Here is a 25,196-nt window from a genome sequence, read left to right as displayed (position 1 = left end):
TACCTTGCATTGGGTATTCATGGCCACAGATTGGACATTGATTGGCCACTACAGACTACAAATACAGCCCGGACCGTGATACCAGCAAGCTTCTCCCCATTCCTTAAGGCGAGTCTCGTTCGCATCACATCGCATCGCACCCCTCCGCTTCGCCTCGCGGCGCCCAGTGCAGGGCAACAGAGCTCCCGAGCCCCGCTTGTCCATACTTATCACCTTGGGTAGTGTTGCAGTGCGTGTGAGGTAGTGTGTCCAGTGCGCTCCGCCCGACCACAACTGCAACTTGACTTCGCAGCAGCAAGCCGGATCACCCAACATCATCATCCGACAAAGGCGGCTCCTCGACGCCTCAACCCTCGATCCTCGCTTCAATCCAGAAGTACCCTGTCCCTTCTCCGCCGGGCGGCGCGCACCAGGGTGCTTCAGGAGCTTCCACAACGAATATCAGCCAACTTTTTTGTGCTTGCCCAGCGCTAGTCCAGCTGGCTGCTTCCCTGGTGCGTTAGAGCGCGCAAGTCGCAGCAGACAGTCATGGACGCAACAAGCATGCAGACCCCTGGTGATGCATTGTCCTATATAACCCCAATCGGTGAGTCGTTCGTCCTATACTCTCCTCCAACCATTAGCCCCCGTGCAGCGTTTCCCACCCGTCGTTGGCTCGTGGCATTTTATGGGGAGCACATGCACATTTGGCTTAGCTGCTCGTTTCTCGTGCATCTGCGCCGATCGGTGTTATTGTATCCCATTTCTTGTTACACAACCCTCTGACTCCCATCCCTCGATGGCTGCACACATTAAGAGTCTTTGCGCGATGGATGCGTAGCCCAGCTGATGGACCCCACGCTCGCCGAACCACCTGCCCTCAAAGTCTGGACCGCGTTTCCAGCCATGCCTTAGCTCCCAGTGCACATGATTTCTTTTCCTGCCTTTCTGTTTGGCTATGTGGAAAAAGTCCCTTGCAGCCGTTCTGGCGGCTCGGCTGTAGCTTCTCAAGGGGGCCATCATGACACGGAGCTATCTATGCAACGAGCAAGTGCTTGTACACTTGGGATTGGTCCCAAGCAACCAAATTATTATAGACGGATTTGTAGCTTCGCAGCAACCCTTTTGACTAATACCTGGCTAGGTTATTCGAACTCGTCCCGTTGTGGTTATTGTGGCCGCCAAGGCAAGAGTCAGTCAAAACGTGAATGCCATCCCACGTCCCCGAGTCACCCCGCGTCAATTATCCGAGACTTCCATGTCACGGTGCCATGCCCCGTCACGTCATGGCGTGTTGCCGCATGCCATTGTCACGTTAGCCGCACATGGGCTGGTAAAATGGTGACTTGCAGTTGGCCACTGTGAGAATCCGAAGTTTTGAACGGGTTACTAACATGAACTATCGCTTTTCAGGCTTCTCGTACTATGCTAAAGCCACCACCCTCACCCCCGAATATTACCAGACCCTGTTGGACCACTATTGGAGGCGCTCCGGGACAACTCTTTATCGGCCGGACCAACTCCATGCGTGTTGTGTTCACTATACTCTCCGGCTAGACTCCACCCAGTTCAAGCCTTCCCGGGATCAACGTCAGACGGTCAACCGGTTCAACAAGTATGTAACGGGTGCGACTTACGCCACGGAATCGGCCCGCCTTCATCCCCGGTCACGCGAGCAGGCAAAGAAGCGGGATTCAGAGTTTGATCTAGTTGAGAGGATTCATGAAGCGGAGTACGACTTCCTACAAGTGCCTCCCGAACCCGCCCACGTGCTCACTGTCACACTGGAAGATGACAACTTCACCGAGGAGAAATATCTCGTCTACGAGAATTATCAGCGCGTCGTCCATAAAGAGGGACCGGGAGATATCACTCGGCGCGGCTTTCAGCGCTTTCTCTGCGAGTCTCCCGTTCAACGCAAGACCGTCACAACGGCCGATGGCAAGGAGCAAAACTTGGGTTCCTTTCATCAATGCTACCGCATGGATGGCGAGCTGGTTGCCATTGGTGTTCTGGATCTGCTTCCGCACTGTGTCAGTGCCGTGTACTTCCTCTACCATGAGTCCATCCACAAGTATGCCCCAGGAAAGCTGGGCGCCATCCGCGAGATTGCCTTGGCGCAAGAAGGTGGCTACCGCTACTGGTATCCTGGATTCTATATTCACACTTGTCCCAAAATGCGATACAAGATGGATTATACGCCGCAGTACATCCTGGACCCGGAGACTCTGGCTTGGGACCTCATGGACGAGAGAGTTACGGGCCTCCTGGACAAGAAGCCTTATATGAGTTTGTCCAAGGAGACAAATGAGGAGACTAAGGATGTTGCCGAGCAGGCTGCAGCAGGTCAGGAGCCGCCCGAATCAGAACCCAAAGGCGAGACCGAGAGCGGCGGCGACGACGATGACGACAACAAAGATGACAACGACGACGGTAATGATGACACGTTCTTGTTCAACACTGGTATGCCCGGTGTGATGTCGCTAGATGAGATCCGCTCTCTTGAACAGATGGATCACATCAAGCTGCGGATAGACGGCTCTGGGCTTCTGTATGAGACGGGTGACCTGGTTGCCTGGCAGGGCCAAGACGTCGGGACCAGCGGGTGCCTCAAGTCCGGCATCGCAGAATTAGTGGCAGCCCTGGGGCCTGGGTTGTTGGATGATGTTGTTGTGGATTTTTGGAATCCTCGTCTATGAGAGGGTTATTGGATATGGCTATGTGCACCAGCTCTCCAGACCGCACATCAGTCCCCTACAAGACTCGAATCGAAGTTTCAGTCCTTGACATTCTTCAAGCATGTGTGTCTTTGGCCATGGTGGATTTGCAACAACTTAACAATGCGTTTGTTGTTGTGCGACTTGACAGCGGGTTTTGGCATAAAAGTTTCGCAGCCCCTCCACTGCTGGGCTCTGCAATATTGCCTTGGTAGGGGATTCGTCATATTGCCAAAGGCCCCTTTGCTGGAGAAACATTGCCAACTCCCCATATGAAAACGTGAAGACTAACTGGCGCTCAGTATCCTCGCAACGCCCCCGGTATACCTAGTGAACAACGGTGCCGGGCGCAGAGATGTAGTGAAGCTGAGGACGAACCATATCCTGCCCTTATCCCTGTCGCAGTGGATCGTTCGACAGATCACCCGCCTGCCTAGGTGTTACCTCGTTTCGTAGCTTTTGTTAGACATTTTCTTCTGGCATATAAGCATCACTTGATCGAGTATGAAATATCGAAAATCTGTGAGCGCCATATATATGAGTTGTATCTGCCATAGAAGAAGCAAGCTTAAAACTGCCTCCATTGCCACTCAGGTTAGACATTGTGTGTGCTATGAGCCTTTTTTCAGTGCAGTATAAACTACATCACTCCGCAGAAAATCGAGTGGCCTTCTGTCTTATTGTGCCACCGCGTGTGTAAGAATTGTTCAAGCCCATGCTATTTGCCGCTGATGGACCTTATTACATGCTAATATTGACATGGTCAAAGGTAGAGCTTACAGGGTATACGAGAAATGCAACCTGGATGCTGCCACTGCAGAGCAATCATGTACAGTAATGAACTGTGCTCGAATGCTGATGTCTAGGACTGCTGCCCTCCCAAGGAGGTTGGGTTTGGTCATCCCTCATATGGACCTCTGCCAGGATTTAATGAGGTTGAGAGTTATAATGACAGGCCAACGTAGCTTCCAGTCACACCCCCAGCCTCAAACTGCAGCGGGTTAATTGAGCCCGCAATACTACCGTGGAAGGCAGTACCGCAATAGCTCCTGCTCTCCTTCACATCATTCTCACCTCGTCATTACCGCCCACCTTGCCGCCACCGCTCGCACTCTCCGGGTTCTCAAACGCCAGCTGAGAGCTACTTGTGTTCAGTAAGTTCGAGAGGTTGTCACCAGCACGGGGGCGGCCCCTAGGCGTAGGGGTTCAGGTCAAACCGTGAGTTGTGGTATAGTCGCCAAGGTCGAACGTTCGAAACCTGCTCGATTCACCAATTTACGAGCCCCAAGATATCCCAAAATTTGCACCAGAGATGTAGCTCCCATTCGATACCGGGGGGGTGAACTCTTTTGAATTCCTAGATAGAATGGTCGATCCCTTTGCTGGCATCCCTATTCATGAGATGCCGTCTTGTTTGTTTACATCTCGGACAGGCAGGGATACCTCAAGGTTGAGAATACTGACGCTCTAAGACCAACTGGAGTATTCACTCGGGAAGCATCAGGAAAAAATTGCAATAGCTTGCAAGAAATCTCGCGGCTCCTCATAGCTTGGAGAAACACCATATCGTGCTAGAGTATTGAAGCCGTGAAGTCGCAATACCGTTGGCCGGGTGAAGGTGGCTTGGCGCCCCCCCCTCGCCGCCCGCTGTCTTGGTGTGTGTCTTATCGATAGCCGCACCGCCCCACCTGACGCATGGGGGGCAATGACGAACGTTCCCTTTTCCCGCCCGACCGCTTCCCCAGCGGCCACCCCAGTCCGCCGCCCGTCGCAGTGTTGCGCCTCGAAACCCGACCCGGGGGCAGGCACGAGACCACCACCAACAACCTTCCACCCATCACCGACCGCCGCCCGACCACCGACGACGTCCGGAGTTTGTCACGCGCAACATACGACGTTCTTCACCCTTGAGTTTCAACGCATACGAGCACAAACGTCCTATTGCTTGAATCTCGGGAGCAGCGCGACCCTCCCACGACCGCAACACCCCCCCCTCAGTCCTCCAAAGATGGGCGGCAACGCAAGTAAAGTCACCGCTCAGGACAAGTAAGCCCTCACCGACCCCCCCCCTTCTCATCCCCGCAACACGCCGCGCTCATGCGGCACTCCCAAGCTTACAAAGACGCATCCACCGCTAATCTGCCAACCCCTCTCCTTCTAGGGCGATCCTCGACCTCAAGCTCCAACGCGACAAGCTCCACCAGTACCAACGCCGCATCACTGTCCTCACGGATAAGGAAACTGCCATCGCGAAGCAGATGCTCGCAAAGGGCGACAAGAAGCGCGCCCTCCTCGCCCTCCGCCGGAAAAAGTACCAAGAGTCCCTCCTCCAGAAGACGGACGCCCAGCTCGAACAGCTCGAGAAGCTCACCTCGTCCGTCGAGTTCGCCATGATCCAAAAGGACGTCGTCTTCGGCCTGCAGCAGGGCACCAAGGTCCTGAAGGAGATCCACTCCGAGATGGGCGGCATCGAGCACGTCGAGAAGCTCATGGGCGAGACGGCCGACGCCATCGCTTACCAAAAGGTATGCACGTGGATGACCCCGTCGCGCAGGAATTGCGCACGAGCGGCAGCGCAAACCCCCTTCCTCCTTTTCCCTTCCCCCCTGGGTTCACGATGGAAAATGCTGATGAGTATGTCTTCACCTCGCGCAGGAAGTCAGCGAAATGCTTGGCGGCCGCATCTCGAACCAGGACGAGGAAGAGGTCGAGGACGAGCTGGCGGCGCTCGAGGCCAGCATCGCCGCCGAAGAGGCCCTTCGCAACCCCCCGAAAGACCACAAGCTTCCCACGGTGCCCGACACGGAGCTGCGGGTACCAGAAGAGCCGGAAGCGCAGCAGCCGGCCAGGACGAGGCAGGCCATGTTGGCATCATGATCTGGCATCCCCTCCCCTTCTTCGCCGACTTTTTTCTCTATCTTGATATACTTTGACGACGGGGGCCTAATTCTTCTTTCTTTTTCGGTCTCAGCATTCCGGGGTTTGGTTGCATTTTCAAGGAGTTGGAGCTGGAGCTGGAGGACGCTTTACTATTTATCTCATCATTGCACGTGGCCATACGACACTAGACAGGGGATTCGGTTGAACGCCTTTGCTTTTTTTTCTTTCAATTTCCCCCCCCCCATTCTGCAACTATAACGCTGCATTGTTTCAGACTGCGTCGTCATGGGCCTACTAGAGTCAAACCCTCGAGGGTTAGGTAAACATATGCGAACTGAAGATCCTTCTGCTCGACATAATTTCAGTTGGAACCACCAACGATAGTTATGACAAAGCTGGAGCATATGTCTCCTGTGACCGGCTGCGAAATTTTCCAAATAATTCCATTCGGATGGTGCTATATCTCATACAACAAACAGCCCTGTTGGCTAATCGTAATCCTCCACTAAGCATTGTCTTGAACCTTGGGTATCGAAGAATACATCCCTCCATGCACGCCTCCCCTCCCTCTCTGCAATGAATCCCGCCGCCCCAGAACTTGGGGAACCTAAGATTCATATCCGTCCACCTATGCGAGGGCCACAAAACCTCGCCAAACAATCCTGCTATTCCTTAAACGCCTCGCAAAATGCTGTTGATTCATGTTGGGACCACCAGTGCCCGCTGTATTCATTCCGGGTATGTACAGTGTTGAAATCAAACGGCATATCCAGCTGTTGCTCATTCAAGTACAATAATGTCTTCGTTTGTACGTGGCCAGTGGCCTTGCGCAGGAGGAGGTGGTGGGTATCTGTCGAATCTGACAGAGTCTTCAGCCCTGGCCTCCGGTCGGGAGCGGCGATAGACAGGAACTTCATATGCCCCTTGCCCCAAGTGGTGTTGATGATACTCGACTGGTCTAAATAGTTCATCATGTTAGGGTGAAACGAGGTAAGGTCTGCCACGGTGCAGGACTTACGCTCCGCTATATAGAGGCGATGGAAGGTCGCGCTGAACAATCCTTTCACTCCTCACTCTCTCCACGCGCTCAGCACCAGAAGGCAGATAGGAAATGTCAACTGGGGGTGGCCGTTCAACACGCCTCACGTAAACGGCTTGTTCAGGGGCAACAACCGACCGATATCGGTGTGAAGAATCAGGTGTAGGTCGATAGTCGGCATATAAAGGCATGCCGTTAGCTGCGTGCGTCGGGTTTCCGGGTGTGTTGATGGGGCGCTCTCTAAGCCTGAGAAAGCCTTCTTCTTCCAGACCGTTTCGTTGTTCCCGTGGCCGACTCTCTCGCAAGCGAATGAAGCCTTCATCCATTGGAGCAGCGTGCTGGGGTTCTGGGCGGGGCTCGCCGTCACGTCTAGGGCGACGGACGGCTAGGATCTCAACATCAGGGCCAAACCTGTCCCTAACACTCTCGCCCCTGCTAAGAAAAATTGTGCCTGGGCGGACGTTCTGGTCCTCAATCATAATGGAGTTTGTTTTCTCTCTCACAACGCCATCATGCCGCTGTGCAAACCTACTCTCACGGGGTTGAGTTCCGTCAACATACCCGTAAGGTCTGGCGGGGCCATATTCTCGTACAGACTGATATGGTACTGGCCGAGCGGTGTCCTGCGGCACACTATAGTACGAAGGGTCAGGAGTTCGAACAAGTCCCTGGCCATCAGGCAGAGTCCTCGTGTGAACAGGAAAACTCTGGTGGATCTGATGGCGAGGCAAAATGCGTTGTTCCTCTCGCACAACTGGGCCACGAAGCGGAGAGTTGAATCCATGCTGCGACTCGTCACCTCTGCGATCTACGTACTCCACCACGCCACGGGAATAGCGTGATGGAGGTCGTATGGCGTCAGGTGACCCTGGCTCAATAGATGGGTGCAAGTAGTCTGATAGTTGATAATTATGCGGCGGCCGAGCATCTCCCTGGTCTATGGGACCACGGGCGGGCACGCTGCTAGATTCATTTACCTTTTGCATCGTCGAACCAGAATGGAAGTACTGAGATCGTGTTGGTTGTGGCTGCGCGACAAAGGCACCATCCACGTGCGGTCTGGTCTCATAGGAATTGTTGCCGAATGCTCCAGGGGCAGGCCGCATCTGCGGGTGCGGAGGGCCAACATCGATCACAGGAGCTCTGTCCTCAAAAAATGCGACGGATTGGCTCTGGGGATATCCTCCGTGACTAACGGAGTTGTCCGCCATGCCTGGCTGGTTCATCTGACTATTGGGTGCCTGACGCTGTCGCTTCATGGCACTATCCCACGCAGCATTGGCAGCGGCTTCATACCGGCTGAAGTTGCGCTCACGGTGCTTATCGCGTTTGCGCGCCTTTCTGGCAATCCTCTTGGAGGTTCCAGGCGTTGCAAGAGGCTTCGGGGATCCTGGACGGGATGGCACCGCTGTCGACAAGCGTTTTCTAGTGTTGACGATGCTCTGAGGAGCGGCTGGCGCCGACACCCGGGCAATATTCCGGTACCTGTCAATGAGTATCTCTGATGATTCGGAGTCGGGCTCCTCGCCAGAATCCTCCTCATCAGAATCGTCAGAGAGAACAACTACTTCGCGAAGGATCTCGTCGAGTTGGTTACGGCCGTTTTCATCATCACCTCGCCACTTGACGAGTATGTCCAGGCACAGTTGCTCCGTTGCTCTCCTGGCGTTGGCCCAACTTGTTTCCCTGAGAAGCTTGTCATATCTGGTATGATTGTGTCGGATATGCGCCAGAACGGCAAGTTGCACTCGCCGTGAGAGAGAAAGCTCCTGCTGGAGTCCCACGACTAGCTCGCCTTTGAATTGTTTCCCCTAGAATAGTGTGTTAACAACCCCTCGTGCTTCCCTTGCATTCATGTGACTCGACCAACCTTCTGGAAAGCGTGATTGATGATTTCCTGTCGATCGGTATTCGGGATCCGAGGGAAAAGCTCTCGTAAAGCGGAGTCCGCTTGCTTATCAATGTCGTCTTGATTCTCGGGAATCTTCTCTATATTATCCGGGCCTATTGTGGCGGGGTGAACAATGGTGTCCTGTCCAAGCTCGCGCTTCGCTCTGTCCACGATGTACTCGCGAATATGGTGACCGACTCGGTGGATCTGTTGGCTCAACTCTGAGGCGTCTCTTTTCGCGTATGTCTAACCCCAACGTCATCAGCCCACGCGCCCGTCAAATGAACATATGCCAGACGGACTTACCACAATGTATACCGAAGCGCCCAGCTCTCTTGAAATATCCTTGCACCTTTCGGTCAGTTCAGGGTTGCCGATGGGAATGTACACCATGCCGGGAGGTGGACTCGGATCCGTGGTGATCTGAGAGGCGAAGGTTAGTCCGACGCGGTCAGTGGCTTCGAGAAATCTTCGTCCAGTGCGTACCTCGAAGAGCAGTGGCTTCTTCTTGTCTTTGTTCTCGATGAACTCGAAGTAGGATTGGTGTTTGATTTTGGTAATCGCGTTGATTGGCTTCGCAGCGACGAGCCCAGGCGGCAGCGGCGCGCTGCGATCTATGGTTTTGCTGACCTTGCCAGCCTTCTTGTGTCGATCTTTCGCCGTGGCACCTGGGCCAGGCTGCGTTCTCTTCTCTCTCCCCATGTCTGATGATTCCACTGCTATCAGCTTACCATGGTGGTCGAGGACTAAGAGCCTCTAACGCTGTCCAAAAAAAAGAAAGAAAAAGGAGGATAAATGTTGGTTAGTGAGGGTGACGATCGATGCCTTGCACTGAAGCCAACACAACGTAGTCAAGTCAAGTACGTCAAGCCAGAAATGGCGCGTCTGAAAGTAGCACCTTCTCTCTCCCGAAGGTGTCGACGTCAGCAAGTGGTACTTGCTACGTGCGGAAACAGCAGTGGTCACGCAAGGTAGTAGACAAGAAAGAAAGCCCAAATGTCCAGACGGCGGATATTTGGAAGTGCAATTCGTCAGACAAGTGCAGCATGGGCTTGTTGCACTTGGAGGAAGGCGCGCAGGTGATGCTTGGGTGCTAAATGCTTGGGAGCATAAGTCACAAGTTACGACGCCAGGGCAGACCGAGGCGAAGACGTTCCGGAAGAAAGATGCAAGGTCGCCCAACGAGGTCAGGTCGCAACTTGGAGTCGATTTGACTGGCTCATTCATCATTCCGCTGTGTTTTTATCGCCACGTGATGATAGTGGCGGGGCTGGCTTGAGCACGGACCCACCAAAATAAGACAAGTGCCGGCATTTGCCTGTCACTGCTGCTGCTGCGGCGGCGGTACGCATACCGATGAACGCGCCGAAGCCAAGTCTGGCTGTTTGCTCACCGAAAGGTCGGCATGGATTCTGAACTCGATGATAAAAGCCGGGGCAATCCGAAGTTGTTTCGAACCCAAACCTTCCAGTCGGAAAAAACGTGCTCGAATTCTCACCCTGGGCTTGAAGTCGCTGAATTGCCGCCATCGTACTGCAGCGCGGTGGTATTGGCGGCATAATGAAGCCGTCACATCCGTGGGGTAGCATGAGGTCATTGGGCCACCGCTTCTTTTGGTCTGATTTTTCTTGATTGAAGTCGAGTCCAAACTACAACTGAGTCCTGTTCCGTATTTGCATTCCCCAGTTTCTTCGCATGTTGGTATGCTTGCTTGATGGTGTCCATCCTAACCACCGACCCAAAACGCCACGGTCAATCCTCGATGCATCCGTCCAGGTTGGCAACACAGTTGTCGACATGTGTTTTCATAAATTACATAATTCCTTAGTTATCATCCAAAGAGCTAACATGCTTCTTCGTGAATTCAAAGGCCGAGAAGAAAATTGCATTCACAGCGCATGACCGTCCCATAGACACCCCGAGCCCACGATACATGTGTCGTTTGAAGAATTCAATCTTCGGGGGCGGTTCGACCTGCTGCCCCTTTGAGTACAGTAGCGAGTTTCGTTGGTAGATGCTCTTTGCCGAGTCAATGGGATCTGCTGCAGCGTTAGCGTCCGACATTTAAGAGTTGTAGCACACGAGTCCGTACATATCATTGCCCAGGACACTATCCCGCAAAGGCCTCCAGAAATGACAACCGACAACTTGTTAGTCGTTGGATGATCGCCACCAAACGTAGTTCCGAGCTGCTTTCCGCTCTCGTAGACCATGAAGTAGATGGCCGTTCCCAACGTATCTCGCACTAGAATGGTCAGCTGAGGGTCTGATGGGGGTTGTACGCCTGGGCAGACTTACACAAGTGCAAGTTGAAGCCAGTGTAAAGCCCAAAAGCACCCCTATGACGAATAATGTTGGACATGGTTTTGAAAGTGCCCTTATTCTGATAGCTGGCAGCAACCTTGTGACCATTGGTGGCCCGGCAATTGGCATCCTTGAGCTTCTGTTGGTCCGACAGCAGGACAGACACCTGAGCGCTGAGCTTGGTCAACTCGAACGGACAAGCAAGAAGCGTGATGCAGGAGCCAGCCGTAGCGCCAGCAGCGCCAAAGCAGGCAACTGAGTAAAGGTTGGGGTATGTGCCCTTTTTGTTGACGTGCTGCAATACGTCGAATCCAAAGGCATTCTTAATCCAGCCAGAGTAGCTGTGTCTGGCTCGTTGGTAAATCGAAAAGGATATGGTCCGCACGAGAGTGACGCTGGCCATGGGGGCAAGCACGCCTGAGGGGACAAAAAAGATTAGAAAACGTGATCAATACTCGAGTCGAGATGAGGGGTCGCCGGTGCAAGGGAGCGCGTCTTACCCCGAAAGAAGCCTCTCAGCTTCTCGGTGCGGTACGTATGCTTCACGCAATCGAGGAAACCCTCATATCGGTATGTTTGCATTCGCGTTTTCACGCTATCGAGGGGGAAGGCGAGGACGGTCGAGAACATGCTCGAGGTGCTAGCGGCGATCTCGATGCGGTACCGCTTGACCAGCCTCTGCGGGCGCTCTTCTTGAGCTCGAGGCATGATCGCAGTCGGTTGACGGGCCGGAACATGGTGTCTTTCGTGGTATTCGGCTTCTGTCGCTGGCATGCTTCTAGCAATGGCGATGTGGCAGCGCCTTTAGACGGTGATCTCGGACGAGATCAAGGTCTTCAGCGCGGTCGCGATACGGCCCTGTGCCAGCTGGGGGGTAGGTCCATCCAGACCAAGGTAAGTGGAGGCGGTCGACGAAAAGCAGCGGTTCGTGAGATTCGTAGAGGGAGAGATGAAGGAAGATGACGAGTCGAGTGGTCAGAGATAACAGAGAGGGCGACTTTAAGGAAGTCTGGGGAATCGAGAGCTGAACCCCCGGGAATTGAAGCTGTTGTGCCCACTAACCATGAGATATTTGCGGGTTAAGTTGAAAGAGAGAGGAAGGGCCAGTCAAGCGTTGGCATGAACTACTTCTGCTTTGGACTGCGGGGTCGGCAGTATAATCCACGACGTAGAAAGGTACATCCGCATCAGAGCTGTAGGTCAGCCACCTAACCTTACTTCACTCCAAGGTCGAGCTGCAACGACGAGGGTGCTGCTGAGGTGGGTTGGAAACGCCCGACCCCCTGTGCAAAGCGAAGTACCGGTGCAAGACAGTTTGTATGCGGAGGTACAAAGCATCCCCCGTCCAGAGCCGGCTCATGGTGCGGAAAGCTGCACCTGGGAGGCCCCCCAAGGCCCCGCCCATAGACCAGTAATACAGCACCTGATTGGCATCTTCAGAGTACGTATCGCAGTACGTACCCACCGGAATGGGACGGGGCCCCAATTGGATCTCCAGCGATTCCGCGCTTCTCATTTGTTCTTCCCGATAGCGGCCGCTAACACTAACCAGCCCGAAGGCCCCTCACTGGAACGCCGTACCGGCTGGGAATCCACCGTCACAAGCCAGAGATGCATTCCAAGTGGGCTCTCTTGGAAGACTTGACGCTAATTTGGCGACATGTAATGCACAACTTCAAACGGAGGCTCGGTCGACCACCTTACGACAACGGTTCGGTTTCACGGAGCGAAACGTTTTGTTTCGCTCCCGGAACAGCTTGTGAGGAGGATATTTTGGGAGAGCGGTCAAGCCAGGTACATTTAGGGTCACATTACGTCCGCACCGGCCAAGGGGGCCGACACGGCCCTGACGGCCGAGACCCTTGGCTCCGACACGGGAACATTGGGGGTTCGCCTCAGCTCCTCACTTTCCTGTGCTGTACCTTAATCACCTCCAGCATAGCTTGCGGCCTTTTGTTGGCGCATATCTTTGTTACACTACCCTTCTCAACCCTTGGGGCAGGATTCCCACCATGTATGACAACGTCATTTGTCTCCAACGGCGGGCCGTAGCTCTCAACACACATCCCTTACTAAACTTAGGAACCTCCCGCTACGGACTCGTGTTTGTGTCCTCAGCTGGCTACTTCGAGGCAGTATTCCGTATCAGGCGACGATATCATCTCAAGAACGGCAATAATCAGCGCGTTAACGGGCGCTAATAGTGGTGCAGTTACAGCAATTACTATGCAGCCATTAAGGGACATAGTTGGTTGCGCCAAATAACCCCCCAACCCCCCCTCCCCCCTTACTTTACATGCCCCTTCAAAAACCGTTCGATGGCTTTGAATATGCCGCTGCGGCCATCTCGCAGACTCGAATAGCCAACCAGATATGAGCTGTTTCACTTGCTGACCCCACGCATCTGCAGATCGCCCGGCTGGCAAAGTCGCACTGGCGATCTCCTCGAAGGAGTCGGTTTCCTCCAATGGGTTACCTCCGGATATGACTGCACTGCACTGCGGCCGAGTTTGTCCGTCTTCGGTTCCGTCTCGCCGTCTTTCCACTCTGGCACCACAACAAGCCCTGCTGCGTGGTATCTGGGCTGATGGGGCTTGCTATACGCCGCTGTGTGTGATTGCCTATACGAAGCTGCATATATCGCAGCTGCCCCTTGTTTCTATGCACCTGTGGGTCCGAATTTTGACCTAGAGCCTCAGAGAACTAGGCCACGTCTCTACCACCAAGGCGGCACTCTTGAAGTACGAAAGTCCAGACATTGCGAAAGCTAGACTTTTTGAGGCATAAACGTCAACTGTAAAGTTGAAGTCTAAGACTGCCTCATCGCAAGCGGATTCCCATCGTCTTGTTCAACATGGTCACCGTCATGTCAAAGTGATCATACGCCGTAGCATTCATCTCGTTGGCCTGCTGAATCCTGGGGAATCCGAAATCAGCATCAATGCAGCCATAGGGCCCTTTCTTTGCTCACAGCGTCTTGTCCTTGATCTCCTCGGCCTTGCGGTAGGCATGCCTCCACGGCTGCAGTTTGTGTCGCTCGTGCGCCACGCGGACGAGGTTCTTGAGGATCTTGTGCTCGACGCCGCTCTCCCTCGACGCCGCTTGCAGAAACCATTTCGTCCTCTTGTACTCTTCGCTGTCAATTGAACCACCCTTTTCCCGGAATGCCGTCCTCAGCTGGTCGCGGACGACATATCTGTACGGCGCCTCGAACTGAACCGCCCGGAGTAATTCGCGGTAGAGGTGCCTGTAGGCTCGAGTTATCTGGATGCCCTGCAATGGAGGCATGGTGTAAGGTGATTTTATTTTGGTTTTATTGGGAATTTCCGACGGCCTTTAAAATGATAGGTTGAAATTTCAGGACCGATTCTGATGAGAGTTGTTCAAATGTCAAGTGAGAAACCGAGCTCGAGCTCCTGAGAGAGCTCGACGACCAGAGCAATCCTGGGGACGCACGGGCCACATCAAGATTTCCACCCCCAGGCCTTCTGATCCGACTTCAACCCAAAAAATTCCATTCCAACGAACTTCGCGGCCGCCAAACCCCCAACCTCACCATCACACCCTCTCCCTCCAAACCCGGCCATCCACCATGGCACCCCGATTGCCCCCGAGCTGCCTTCAGCTCCTCCGATCGCCGACGATATCCAATGCCGCCGCCGTCGCACCCCGCCTCCACCTCCTCCCTTTCACCGCGAAGCGCGGTGTAAAGTACGGCTGGTCGACCCTCCCCCCCCGAAGCAAGCCCGCCCGCTTCAACCAGCCGACCGCGGGCCTGCCCGCCCTTACCACCGGTCCCGCCGCCGCCCTCGCTCGCCGTGAGAAGACGACCCCCCTGCGGACGGGCGTCCTCGCCATCAAGAAGGGCATGACGGCCGTCTACTACGGCAAGAAGCGCGTGCCCTGCACCGTCCTCCAGCTCGACCAGGTCCAGGTCGTCGCCAACAAGACACGGCAGAACAACGGCTACTGGGCCGTCCAGATCGGCATGGGCACCAAGGAGCCTCGCAACGTCGAGAGGCCGCTGCTTGGATACTTCGAGGCCAAGGGCATCGCGCCCAAGCGCCACCTCGCCGAGTTCAAGGTCCGCACCGAGGAAGGGCTGCTGCCCATCGGCGTGCAGCTGTTCCCGGATTGGTTCCAGCTGGGCCAGTACGTCGACGTCCGTTCCAACAGCCGCGGCATGGGTTTCGCCGGTGGTATGAAGCGCCACGGCTTCGCCGGTCAGGGGGCGTCCCACGGTAACTCTCTCAACCATCGTACCATCGGTACCACCGGTCCCTCGCAGGGCTCCGGTTCCAGAGTCATGCCCGGAAAGAAGATGCCCGGACGGATGGGCAACGAGCGCGTCACGGTGCAGAACCTCACGGTCCTGAAGGTCGACAACGAGCTGGGCGTCGTGCTCGTCAAGGGCGCCGTCGCCGGACCCAAGGGCTGCGTCGTGCAGCTGCAGGACGCCAAGAAGCGGAAGGCGCCGGCGCTCCCGTACAGGCAGGAAAAGCTGAAGGAGCTGTTGGAGAGCAACGAGGATGCCGAGGCGAGACTGCAGGAGGCCAGGGAGAGGCACTTGGAGCTGAAGAAGGAGAGGAGAGAACTGGCGGGACTTGTATAGATATCATCTTTCCCCTTTTCCCGTTGTTGTTTACGAAGTCCGTGTACTATACATATTGTACATTTACCACCCACACCCCACGAGAGGCGCGTAGCTTAGAGCCAACTTCTCGCCCCGAATCCCAAACCCAATGACTACCCACTAGACAAATGCTTGCTTTTGATGCGCAATTACCCTCCCCCCGTCTCCCCCCTCTCCTCAGGCCACCACGCGAGAACCTCAACTGGCGCGCGCGCGCGCAAGTAAGTGCTGTGTTGTGCCCCAGTCCGACAAGTGCAACCGAGTCATCTCACTTCAGGTTCATCTGCCTGAAGCCCCTCGTCGCCGCCGACGCCGCCTGGTCCTCGACATCGTCCTCGAGATCATCGCCGATGATGCCCTTGAACGGGTCCGTGGTGTCGAGCAGGTCGACCCTGCGGCCGTCGGGCGTCTCCAAGCTCCACTCTGTCGTCTCGAACAGGCCCTTGTGCGACGTGCGGTAGCTGGCAAACTTCATCATGGCCTCCCCCTTGGTGCCCTTGACGCTGAAGCCGATGTTGATGCGCCCGTGCAGCTGGTTCATCTCGCCCGAGATCCAGGGGATCTGGTGCTTGAAGTAGATCTCGTCGCCCAGGATCTCGCGCGCCTGGGGCGAGGTGCGCAGGGCGTAGAGCGTCGAGGCGATGACGGGGGAGGAGGACTTTTGGTAGTTGAAGATGGCGAGGCTGCAGGCGGCGATGACGGCGGCGAAGATGGGGAGGGAGCGGGACCACCGGAAGGTGATTTGGTTGAGGTCTGTATTGGTTCGCCCGAGTGTCAGTACGGGGGAGCTAAGAGGCCGAGTATTCGACACGGTAGGGGGAGGGGCCAGGGGGAGCTTACCCGGGAGTTCGCGGTCAGCTCGCCGCTCCATCAGCGGTCCCGAGCCGGGCTTCGGCGCCGCGGTGGCCCATCTCCGTTGCGTCTGCACTCTGAGCTGCTGCTGTTGTTGCCGTGCGGCGGCGCTCCGCAGCGAGGAGGCGAGTCTCCTGGTAATCGTTCTCGAAAACATTGTCGGCAAAGTCAGAACCCCTGGTATGTGTTCCTGTGTGGTGGTGGGAGTTCGTTCCGTCTGTTTGGTACTTTGGAGGCTGAGCAAAAACTCGGAATACTCCGAGATCAGGTCATGAAGTTGCGGTTGGTCTCGGCAGAGCGGGCCAAGCTCCTACCCAAAAAAAAATTCCGGGGCCCTGGCGCCCGCGCATCTGCAAAAAATAAAAAAATAAAAAAAGAATGGGATGCCCAGCCCACCCACCATCACCCCAGGCAAAAAGCCTCGCTGGAGCTTCGGCCAATCATTTCTCACCCGACCCCATGCCCGCATGGCCAGCTGGCGCGCGTCATAAGGCTGGCCGGCCTCCCAAGCTTTTTGTAGCTACCTGGCCCATGTAAGATCCCTCTTCGACAGATCTTCAACTACGGAGCAAGCTAGTGTCTTCATCAAACATCAGTATTTCTCTCTTTTTCCCCGTTTCTTTTTCTTCTTGCAAAGTTCTAGCGACACCCGAATACCACGTCGTCGTATCATAGGCTCAAGACTTCAAATGGCAGCACCCAGAGGCGCAGCCGCCCGCCTGCGGCGCACATTCCACTACCCCACAGACGACGACTCGGCAGACTCTCAGCCCGAAGTAATGGACGAAGAAGGTAACGAACGCTTCACCCTTTCCCAGCCCCCTCCCAGTCGACGGACCTCACGAGGACCTACTAACAAGTTCCGCCCACGAAAACAGAACAAGAAGTCCTGATCCAACGCCTCGCTGACGAAAACGCCGCCCGGAACGCCCAATTCCGCACCTTCCTCCTCTCACTGCCCCTCCTCACAACAATACCCTACCTAATCGCCCTCTTCCGCCTCGCCTCCCCCATGACGTCCCTACTCTCTCTCACATCCCTTGGGTCGACGGCCTACCTCCTCCATACCCAACCGCCGGGGACGACAGGAATCCCCTTCCTCGACGCCTGGTCCCGACCCAAAACCCCCCGCGTCAGTCCCTCATCGTCGCTCTCCTCTTCCACGTCGTCTGTGTCTGGGGCCTCGTCGCAGTACCAGCCGATCCAAATCCCGGTGCAGAGGAGGCCCAGACGGAGTTCGTTCTCGTTCGTCGAGAACCATAAGTCGCCGCTGGAGCTGTACCTGCCGTACCTCAACCTTGGACTCTGCGCCATGCTCGTCTTGGCGGGCTTCCTCATGAAGTCCAACGAGAGGCAGACTTTCGGACACGTGGGACTGGGAAACCTGCCTGCCATCGTGTACGTGGTGATTCTCATTGCCAAGGTGGTCATGGGTAGCGTGGATCCGGAAAAGGAGCTGGGTGCGCTCAAGTATGATTACAAGGGCGCGTGAGTGATGACGCCGGTGTGTGTTTTCGCCAGCATCGTTTATGAATACCACGGGACTAAGGGGGTTGCTTCACGACTAATGCCAGAATGATGACGAATTGTTATTATTGTTATTAAACGCTCACTTGGGTGGCTGGAGCTGGACTGTATTTTTATTTCAGGGACGTTGTGCAAGTCTATCTGCTAATATCGGCACGTAATTACAACTCATTACACGTCTATGGACTCGTTGAAGCGAAGAACACCATGACTCTTGAGTACACCATCCACCCCCTTGGGCAACCGCGGGAACGGATCTGTCAGGGAATGGACCGATGACGGCTCCAGCGATTTGTCCGTGACAAGGGCAAGGCCTTGTGACTTAATCGCATCCACCAAAGCGGGGACCATCTCCTGCGACATGATCAGTAAACATAGCAACGGCATTTGTTGGTTGAGCGGGCAGATACATACCAGTAGTCGCGAGCAGCATATCAACCCCATAAAGTTGTTGCTCTGCGCAATCCTGACCACCTCCTTGATCGACGCGGATCTTCGGCCGTGGTTTTGGATAACATCCGGCGGCGCCATGACATCCTCCCGACCGAGGTCGTTGCAGAGGAAGACGGGGAAGTTGGGCTGCTTCCAGTTGAGTGCAGTGCACATGCTTGAGTTGTATGAGCTGAAAACCACGGAGCGGACTGACTCCAGGGACTGGGCTCTCTGTGCGCGCGCATGGTCAAACACAATCGTGAGAAGAGAGTCGACAAAGGTGTTAAGATCCAAAGATGGACCAAGCCCCAGCGCCCTTTCCTCTTCCAGCGTTGGGTACAATATCTGGATGTTTACATGCATGCCATGCGGGAGCAGAGCCAGCGCCTCGTTGAGAGGAATGCCTGCCGTGGCTAGAACCCGATGGACATCTGCAATCGCATCCAGAGGCCTCGACCGCAGCGTAGGCAATTCAACCCGACTTGGGCTCTTTGACGTGATGGTGTTGAATTGCTCCATTGTCAACCTTGAAATTGGCAGGTCGATGCCGCCGCAAGGTATTGTCCATCTCGGCCACAGGACGGGCACACCATCGCTGGTATGTTGGGCGAACAGTCGGACAAAGTCGCCAGATAAGCTTGAACCCGTAACGAACGTGCTCGGACTCCTGTCAAATTGGCTCGTCGCCTTCCAATATGTTTCAAAATCTGTAATCTCCAGCGGCTTGCCGTTGAAAGGCTTAATGACCTGGGTATGGAAGCTGATCTGGCCAATGGCGCGTAATCTTGGGTCGAACAGGGGCAGGCAGCACTTCCCTGAGCTACTGAGAAGCGCCTTGAACGTGTTGGGGAGTGCCACCGTCTTGGCGATGATCTTCGCGCCGTAGGTGGGAAAGACGTCGAAATCCAGTGTAAAGGAGTCCAGATTATCGATTTGAAAGGAAACGATTCGGGTATCTTCTTGGAAAGGCAGCATAATATTCTTCGGAATGAGATCGGAAACCTTGGACGAGATTGTGAGACGGGCGGCCGGATATTTGCCGTCATGGAAGAACACCAGAGGCTGGTCTCCGTTCTCCTCAAAACTGATTTGGATTACAGTCTTGGTATCCAGGAAGTTATGCCCGTAGCGCCGGAGCGGTATTATCGGCGGCGGAAGCTCGAGTTCGGGAATGGCGTCCGGATCAAGGGCCATCGGGTCGGGCCCGCTGCTAGCCATCATCGGCCCTAGCCCAGGTTGCAGGATGATGGGGCTTGCTTTCGTCCTCGCGTTATACGGAGCAAGCAATTTCATGCACTCTAGATGGCCTTCCCAAGCCGCATAGTACATTGCCGGCAGGTCCTTTTCGTCAACGATATTAGGATCCGCTCCAACATCCAGCAGAGCCTGGAGACAAGGCACGTTGCCCTCGCTCGCAGCATGAACCAAAGGCGTCCACCCGTACAACTTATCGACCTGGTCGAGATTCGCGCCAAAGTTCTTGAGCAACAGCAGGAGCTCTGGCGTTTGTCCGGACCGAGCAACAAGGTGCTGGGGATAGAGCCCTTCGGCGTCGGGGACGATCTGCGCTCCATGCCTTAGCAGCAACTCCACAATTGCCAACGAACCGTGCTCGCACGCAAGATTGAGCGGCACATGGTCTGCATCAGACACAGGGTCGATGCGAGCGGACTTCGCGAGCAGCCGTTCTACACACTGAAGGTGGTCGTGGATTATCGAATGCACCAGTGGCGTAAAGTTGTCATGGTCAATCAGGTCTATCGTTTGAGCAAATTCCGCTGCAACGCAACACAACGTTAGCAATTTTGGTGGGCGATCCTTGGGCGTGTTCCAATCTTACCGCTGCAAAGGGCATCGAGCATATCCAAGCGTCCATGCATGCTAGCATAATGCAACGGAACTCTGCCGTAAACATCGGTACGATCAACGGCAACACCTTTCGCCAGGCCGTATTCAAGAACAAAAGAATTTCCGTAGATTGCGGCTTGGTGAAGACAGTTCCGTTCGTTGATGTCGTCCTCTGACTGAATGTCAACCAAACCCGTGTCGAGAAGAACCTGCAGAGTCTCTCTGGGCGCTTCGTGGATTGCTGCGAGGAACGTCCGCGTCATTCTCTCCATCAAAGAAATGTCGGAGCCCCCGGACGAGCTAGCTGCAGTCCGCATTCGAACCAACAGATCCCTCAGCGCCTCGAGGTTCCCAGATATGACAGTGTCAAGCAGGAGAGTGTCTGCATCGCCCTCGTCGGTTCCCAGTAGATGCTGGCTGCTCACAATGTGGTCACTACGGGGCTCGAAGCTGACATTGTCCCCTTCAGCCCATGCTCCGAGGTCTTGGAGACTGGTCGTTGCCTGGTCGGAGAGCTCGCTAATGACGGTGGCGTTGAAGAAGGGTTGCACCTCTACCGCTCTGGATAGGTAGAGCTCCTTGGTCTTGGACTTTGATGTCTTGTCCCACTTTTTGAGGATTTTGGAGAAGGCGGTTCCGTTGATCTCGACAAACTGTTGCAGTTTGTTCAGGTCGCCGGCAAACTGTTGAAAGCCTTCCTCAAGGGTCGTGAACTTGGCTGATCGCCTCGAAACCCCATTACGTGATTGCAGGACCTTCTTCTTGTCGAGCAGAGTCTTCAACCGAACCTTGAGCTATACGGGCGTCAGATTCAGTCAAGAACAGCCATCGAAACTGACCAAGGAAAAACGGGTGCTTACCTCGGCCTCCTTCTGTAAATAAAAGGCATTCACTTTTTCGAGCTCTCGTTCCTGTTCGAGAGTCAGTAAGTATGGTGGGATATTCATTGCATTGACCCATGGCTGGGGACTTACCAATTGGAAGAAGAAAGTAGCCTTGTTTGCCTGGAGAGCAGCTTGGGAATCTACAGGTATTGTGGAGCGGAGGGGGTCGATTTGTGCGCTCAGCGTGGGAGTAGCCGACAGTTTCTTGATCAGCTAGTAGCCTGCGTCAGTGCCAACGCTGCGTATGTTTGGTTGTCGTGGAGGCTTGCTCCATCCATCCCCTTGCCCCTGAGGGGATAGGTTGGGTACCAAAGTGGCTAAATCCTCGGACGGTGCTTTTCTTTTTTGTGGTTTCTACACCGAGCTGCCGCCCAATACGGGGGGGAGGGGACAGGGGCACGAATCTAGAAGAACGGAAAACATACCTTCTTGAGAGCTTTGTAATTGACGAAACTTGCGGCATACTCGGGTACCTCAAGCTGCCGCTTCTGTATCTGCTTGCCAAACTTCCTGTTGAGATGTTAGCGCAGCCACATACGCCCAAGGGCACTTCTGATGGACGAGCACAGCGGCCCGAAATACTGACATAGTGGGCGGGCGCCCGTGAGATCACGGCGTCCAAGGGTAGCAGAACACGTCTCAACGACAGCAGTATGCGAGCTCTCCGGTGATGGCAAGCTGCCAGTGAGAGTCTGCAGGTGGGTGCGAGGTCAGTATGACAGAGTAAGGCTTCGCCGGCTTGCGTACGTGTCGGCGACAGGCAGGCAAGTGAGCCGCACAAGGATGTACTGAGTGACGTCGGATGGCGGCAATAGTGCCTTGGGGGCAGCTGTGCGATGATGAAGAGTGTCGCACGTGGGGGCCCCTGGGTGGCGTGAGCTGCTCGACTTGGCAGTGAGTAGATTCACAGCGTCAAGGCTTTCGGTAAGCCGTTTAGGAATGATCCGACAGATGAAGTCTGTAGTCAAAACAGAATGCAAAAAGAGGAGTCCAAGTACAGACCCAACTCGAGTGAAGGGTTGAAGCTATTGACTGAGTCAGAAAATAGTTGTCTCGAATGAAGAAACAAAACATGAACGTCGGTGTGTGCCGTCCCGCAGCAAGTTGGCCGCTTGGCCGACATAGCCATCAAGTAGTTGGGGTTCTGGGCTCGGAACAAACGCGGGAAGAGGAGGATCCCTGGAACGGTATCCATGCAGAGACTGATGTGCAGCGAGCGGAATGGGTAGTCTGTGGGGGGCAAGCTGAAGCTATCCCGGGCATGCCTCGGCGACAACCAGGTTCCGGTGAAAGAGGGGTGCCCAACGCATACGGCACTCATGGCATGGGGCATGGCCAGGTATATGCTAGAAACCTGCGCCATGAGTAGGTAATAGGAATCGAGACAGGAGGCTGCGTGGGGGCAAGGGGAACGGTGAATGGACGCGCGCATACTCGTTCGCAGGGGATAACAATATACTATGTCAGCGCCATTCGCCTTTGAGCTACACTGTCGGTTGGCATATCCGAAATTGTCTTCAAGCAGGGCAGGGAATGATCTGGGCGGGAGCCGTTGATGAGCTGCGCCGAGTGGTCGGGTAAGGTCAAAGAGACAAGGTCGTGGACCAGGACTTGATATGGTCGGACCAGGGTGTTGGATCAGGTCCCTCCCCTTGACTGAAAGAGACGGAAACGAAGATGCTACCGAGTGAGAGTGGCATGCAGTGGCGCATGGAGAGAAAGTGAGGTTGAGAAGGACGCAGAGACAGAGGGAAAGGCAAGGCAAGGTAATGTGAGGGAGAGGACAAGAACAACAACAGGCAGAGCAGACGGGATAGCGAATTGGAGTAGATCACAAGGAGCGCTGGGGGAATGATCACGCTTACCGGGCAGAGAGGCAGGTTCTAGCGATGGTCAAGATCGCTTGTTGTCTGTGTCTGTGGTTGGATGGGTGTAGCGGTTGTGATGCCAATCCGATGTGGTTGCGGCGTAGGATTGGTTGTCTTGGTTTTTGTGTGAGAGTAAAGTCAAGTCCAACAAGGCACACCGAGGCCAGGCAAGGCAAGGCAAGGCAGGAATGGTACGGAACGTTCAGTTCTGCAACTCGACCTCGAGGCACGTAGCGCAGCGGCAGCAAGAGCGGCGGCCCAGATCTGTAGTTCGGGTCGGGTGTGAGTGAGAGGTGGGATGCGACTGGGAGGGTGGACTGGGGACTGGCACCTCGACGGGCTAACGGGCAGTCAACGTCGTGAAATCCAATGGGCGCCGACCGGGGGCCTTGGCCAACCACTGCACCGGTCTGCCCAATGGGAGGGCCGGCACCGTCAGTGACGGGCCAATTACGGTTCCACCCACCACCCAGCTCTTGCCCATACCGATCATGCCCCCTGTCTAGCTGTCTGGTGCGGGGTACCTATTCTGCAACCCTTGCACCAAGCACGACGTTGCACCTGCAACAGCAACAAGAACCGCCCGTCAGGGAGGGCAAGCCGGACGACGAGAAGAGACTGGCGGCATTAGGCGCGGCGCGGCGTGGTGGCTCTGCCTTTCTGTGGACAGCCAGCGCATGGTGTTTCGCCGTGCTAGGAAAGTTTCCCAACGTGGACACCAAAGCTCCGTTGGCTGCGCTATGCTACCTTGCCTGCAGCAGGCATCGTAGGAATTGCTACCTACGTCTGCAGGCGGGTAGGTAGGTGGGTAGGTACCTCAGCAACCGCCCGCCGTGGGTATGTACATGATCACCCTCCTGCCTGCATCTGTACTTCCACGTCTTTGCGCAGCGAGAGCATACCGGGTCAACATCACAAGCAAGAGACGAGCCCCCCGTGCCTGCCTGCCTACTTGGGCAGGTTCTTGCGGGGAGGGGAGGGGGGCATCTCATACGCAAGAAAAAGAATCGGTCGACTTGCCTCATGGAACGTGCCCGCTTTCTGGCCTCTCCATCGCCTATCCAACGGACGGCGTATTGCACCTGGCCGGCAGTCTGTGATATCGAAGAGGTTGAGCACGTGTGCCGTCGTTTCTCCGTGGACCCAGGAATTGCAACCGAAATCTCTTCATCGGGCAAAGTCTCGTCCTGCGTCCTGCTTTTCCCCCATGGCCGCAGTCGTCACTAACAGGGTCGGAAGAGGGGCACCTTAGCAGGAGGTGTGTACATTGCTCATTGGCATGTACCTCTTTCAATCGCCTCAAGGAACACCCGTGGAACCCCTCCCACACTTGCGTCGCTTGGTTCGCTTCCCCCAAAGCCAAGTCTTCAGATCGCCGGCCAATGGCGGCTCGCATACGAACCACGTTTTTTGCTCGACATACCAAGGACGAGGCTGAAAAGAGAACGAGAGCTGCAAGCTGCGCATGAGCCACACAAAACCAACAAAAATAAAAATCCACCACTCGACTCTTGTCCCACGTCTCGAGAGCCTGCCGCTCTTCGACCTGGTTCCCCAAGTGTCCGTCATCCACCACCGCTGTTTTGCTCGGGAACAAGCCAATATGCAAGTTGGTCAGACGCCAACAGAAAAATTAAAGCCAATATAAAAATAAACATAAAAACCCACCCCCATTCTTTTTCCTTTTATGCCGCAACACCCCAACATCTCTCTTCAGAGTCGTCTGGACTCGTTGAAGCTCAGCTCCGAACGGCGCAATATGCTCACAATGGCCCCGAGATGCCCCGATGGGACCTCGTTTGGTGAATGGGAGCCCACGCTCCAGACAACTCCGCCGTAAACCACCTTTCTCCGGAGGCAGTGCTTAGCCTTTAACAAACTGTCTTAGCTAATCCCAATCCACTTGAGAATAGCCGACCATCTCTAGTCTCTAGCCATATTGTGAAGATCCACGCGTAAATGCAGCAGAAGTTGGTGGCTCCAGTATGCCGCAGCAATACGGGACCATCCGGAGGGTGATGGGCAGAAGAAAAACGCCGCCCAATGCGGGGCATATCAACCTATGAGGGGGGCTCAGGGGCCTGGTCCCCTCTCGCTCTTTCGCTGCAGAAGCCATCGAGCGAGCCTGACGATCCAACTCGAGTGACATGCATGATCTGCTATTATATGTAAACCTAACATTTCCCGTCTGATTATGGTTTCTACCGGGCTGTATATATGCAAGCATCGAGTAGCTTGGGAGCCCTCCGCGCGAAATTGCCCTGCTTAACGTGAACCAACCGCTACCGAGTTGATGATTCTTCAACATGCATGCATGCACACATGAACGCCTCGCTACTGGA

General features: G+C 55.1%; 9 protein-coding genes across 9 annotated transcripts; 4 read left to right on the top strand and 5 right to left on the bottom strand.

Annotated features, from left to right (window-relative positions):
• Positions 1 to 528: 528 nt before the first annotated feature.
• Positions 529 to 2,678, top strand: EsH8_II_000992 (arginyltransferase; the record flags this gene model as incomplete). The annotated part of the gene is made up of 3 exons (XM_083264290.1): positions 529 to 586; positions 1,124 to 1,183; positions 1,393 to 2,678. 3 exons carry the CDS (start codon positions 529 to 531, stop codon positions 2,676 to 2,678), a joined length of 1,404 nt encoding a protein of 467 aa, XP_083121612.1.
• Positions 2,679 to 4,704: 2,026 nt separating this feature from the next.
• Positions 4,705 to 5,573, top strand: EsH8_II_000991 (ESCRT-III subunit protein VPS20; the record flags this gene model as incomplete). Its single annotated transcript, XM_083264289.1, has 3 exons — positions 4,705 to 4,742; positions 4,858 to 5,221; positions 5,352 to 5,573. The coding sequence occupies 3 exons, from the start codon at positions 4,705 to 4,707 to the stop codon at positions 5,571 to 5,573; spliced, it is 624 nt and encodes a 207-aa protein (XP_083121611.1).
• A 783-nt stretch (positions 5,574 to 6,356) lies between these two features.
• On the bottom strand, positions 6,357 to 9,208 carry EsH8_II_000990 (DUF2293 domain-containing protein; the record flags this gene model as incomplete). Its single annotated transcript, XM_083264288.1, has 5 exons — positions 6,357 to 6,534; positions 6,595 to 8,426; positions 8,486 to 8,752; positions 8,813 to 8,929; positions 8,993 to 9,208. 5 exons carry the CDS (start codon positions 9,206 to 9,208, stop codon positions 6,357 to 6,359), a joined length of 2,610 nt encoding a protein of 869 aa, XP_083121610.1.
• Positions 9,209 to 10,330: 1,122 nt separating this feature from the next.
• EsH8_II_000989 (mitochondrial carrier domain-containing protein) lies at positions 10,331 to 11,518 on the bottom strand (the record flags this gene model as incomplete). Its single annotated transcript, XM_083264287.1, has 4 exons — positions 10,331 to 10,545; positions 10,599 to 10,751; positions 10,805 to 11,227; positions 11,311 to 11,518. The coding sequence occupies 4 exons, from the start codon at positions 11,516 to 11,518 to the stop codon at positions 10,331 to 10,333; spliced, it is 999 nt and encodes a 332-aa protein (XP_083121609.1).
• Positions 11,519 to 13,630: 2,112 nt separating this feature from the next.
• On the bottom strand, positions 13,631 to 14,098 carry EsH8_II_000988 (uncharacterized protein; the record flags this gene model as incomplete). Its single annotated transcript, XM_083264286.1, has 2 exons — positions 13,631 to 13,727; positions 13,782 to 14,098. The coding sequence occupies 2 exons, from the start codon at positions 14,096 to 14,098 to the stop codon at positions 13,631 to 13,633; spliced, it is 414 nt and encodes a 137-aa protein (XP_083121608.1).
• A 304-nt stretch (positions 14,099 to 14,402) lies between these two features.
• EsH8_II_000987 (large ribosomal subunit protein uL3) lies at positions 14,403 to 15,422 on the top strand (the record flags this gene model as incomplete). Its single annotated transcript, XM_083264285.1, has 1 exon — positions 14,403 to 15,422. The coding sequence occupies one exon, from the start codon at positions 14,403 to 14,405 to the stop codon at positions 15,420 to 15,422; it is 1,020 nt and encodes a 339-aa protein (XP_083121607.1).
• A 289-nt stretch (positions 15,423 to 15,711) lies between these two features.
• EsH8_II_000986 (cytochrome oxidase complex assembly protein 1-domain-containing protein) lies at positions 15,712 to 16,452 on the bottom strand (the record flags this gene model as incomplete). Its single annotated transcript, XM_083264284.1, has 2 exons — positions 15,712 to 16,196; positions 16,284 to 16,452. 2 exons carry the CDS (start codon positions 16,450 to 16,452, stop codon positions 15,712 to 15,714), a joined length of 654 nt encoding a protein of 217 aa, XP_083121606.1.
• A 532-nt stretch (positions 16,453 to 16,984) lies between these two features.
• Positions 16,985 to 17,787, top strand: EsH8_II_000985 (uncharacterized protein; the record flags this gene model as incomplete). The annotated part of the gene is made up of 2 exons (XM_083264283.1): positions 16,985 to 17,087; positions 17,174 to 17,787. 2 exons carry the CDS (start codon positions 16,985 to 16,987, stop codon positions 17,785 to 17,787), a joined length of 717 nt encoding a protein of 238 aa, XP_083121605.1.
• A 206-nt stretch (positions 17,788 to 17,993) lies between these two features.
• Positions 17,994 to 21,574, bottom strand: EsH8_II_000984 (uncharacterized protein; the record flags this gene model as incomplete). The annotated part of the gene is made up of 7 exons (XM_083264282.1): positions 17,994 to 18,176; positions 18,237 to 20,032; positions 20,095 to 20,896; positions 20,963 to 21,013; positions 21,077 to 21,199; positions 21,412 to 21,496; positions 21,525 to 21,574. The coding sequence occupies 7 exons, from the start codon at positions 21,572 to 21,574 to the stop codon at positions 17,994 to 17,996; spliced, it is 3,090 nt and encodes a 1,029-aa protein (XP_083121604.1).
• Positions 21,575 to 25,196: the final 3,622 nt, after the last annotated feature.

This window comes from Colletotrichum jinshuiense, chromosome 2, assembly GCF_051148585.1.
Source record: "Colletotrichum jinshuiense chromosome 2, complete sequence".
Taxonomy (NCBI): domain Eukaryota; kingdom Fungi; phylum Ascomycota; class Sordariomycetes; order Glomerellales; family Glomerellaceae; genus Colletotrichum; species Colletotrichum jinshuiense.
This window is presented reverse-complemented; position numbering and strand designations above follow the sequence as displayed.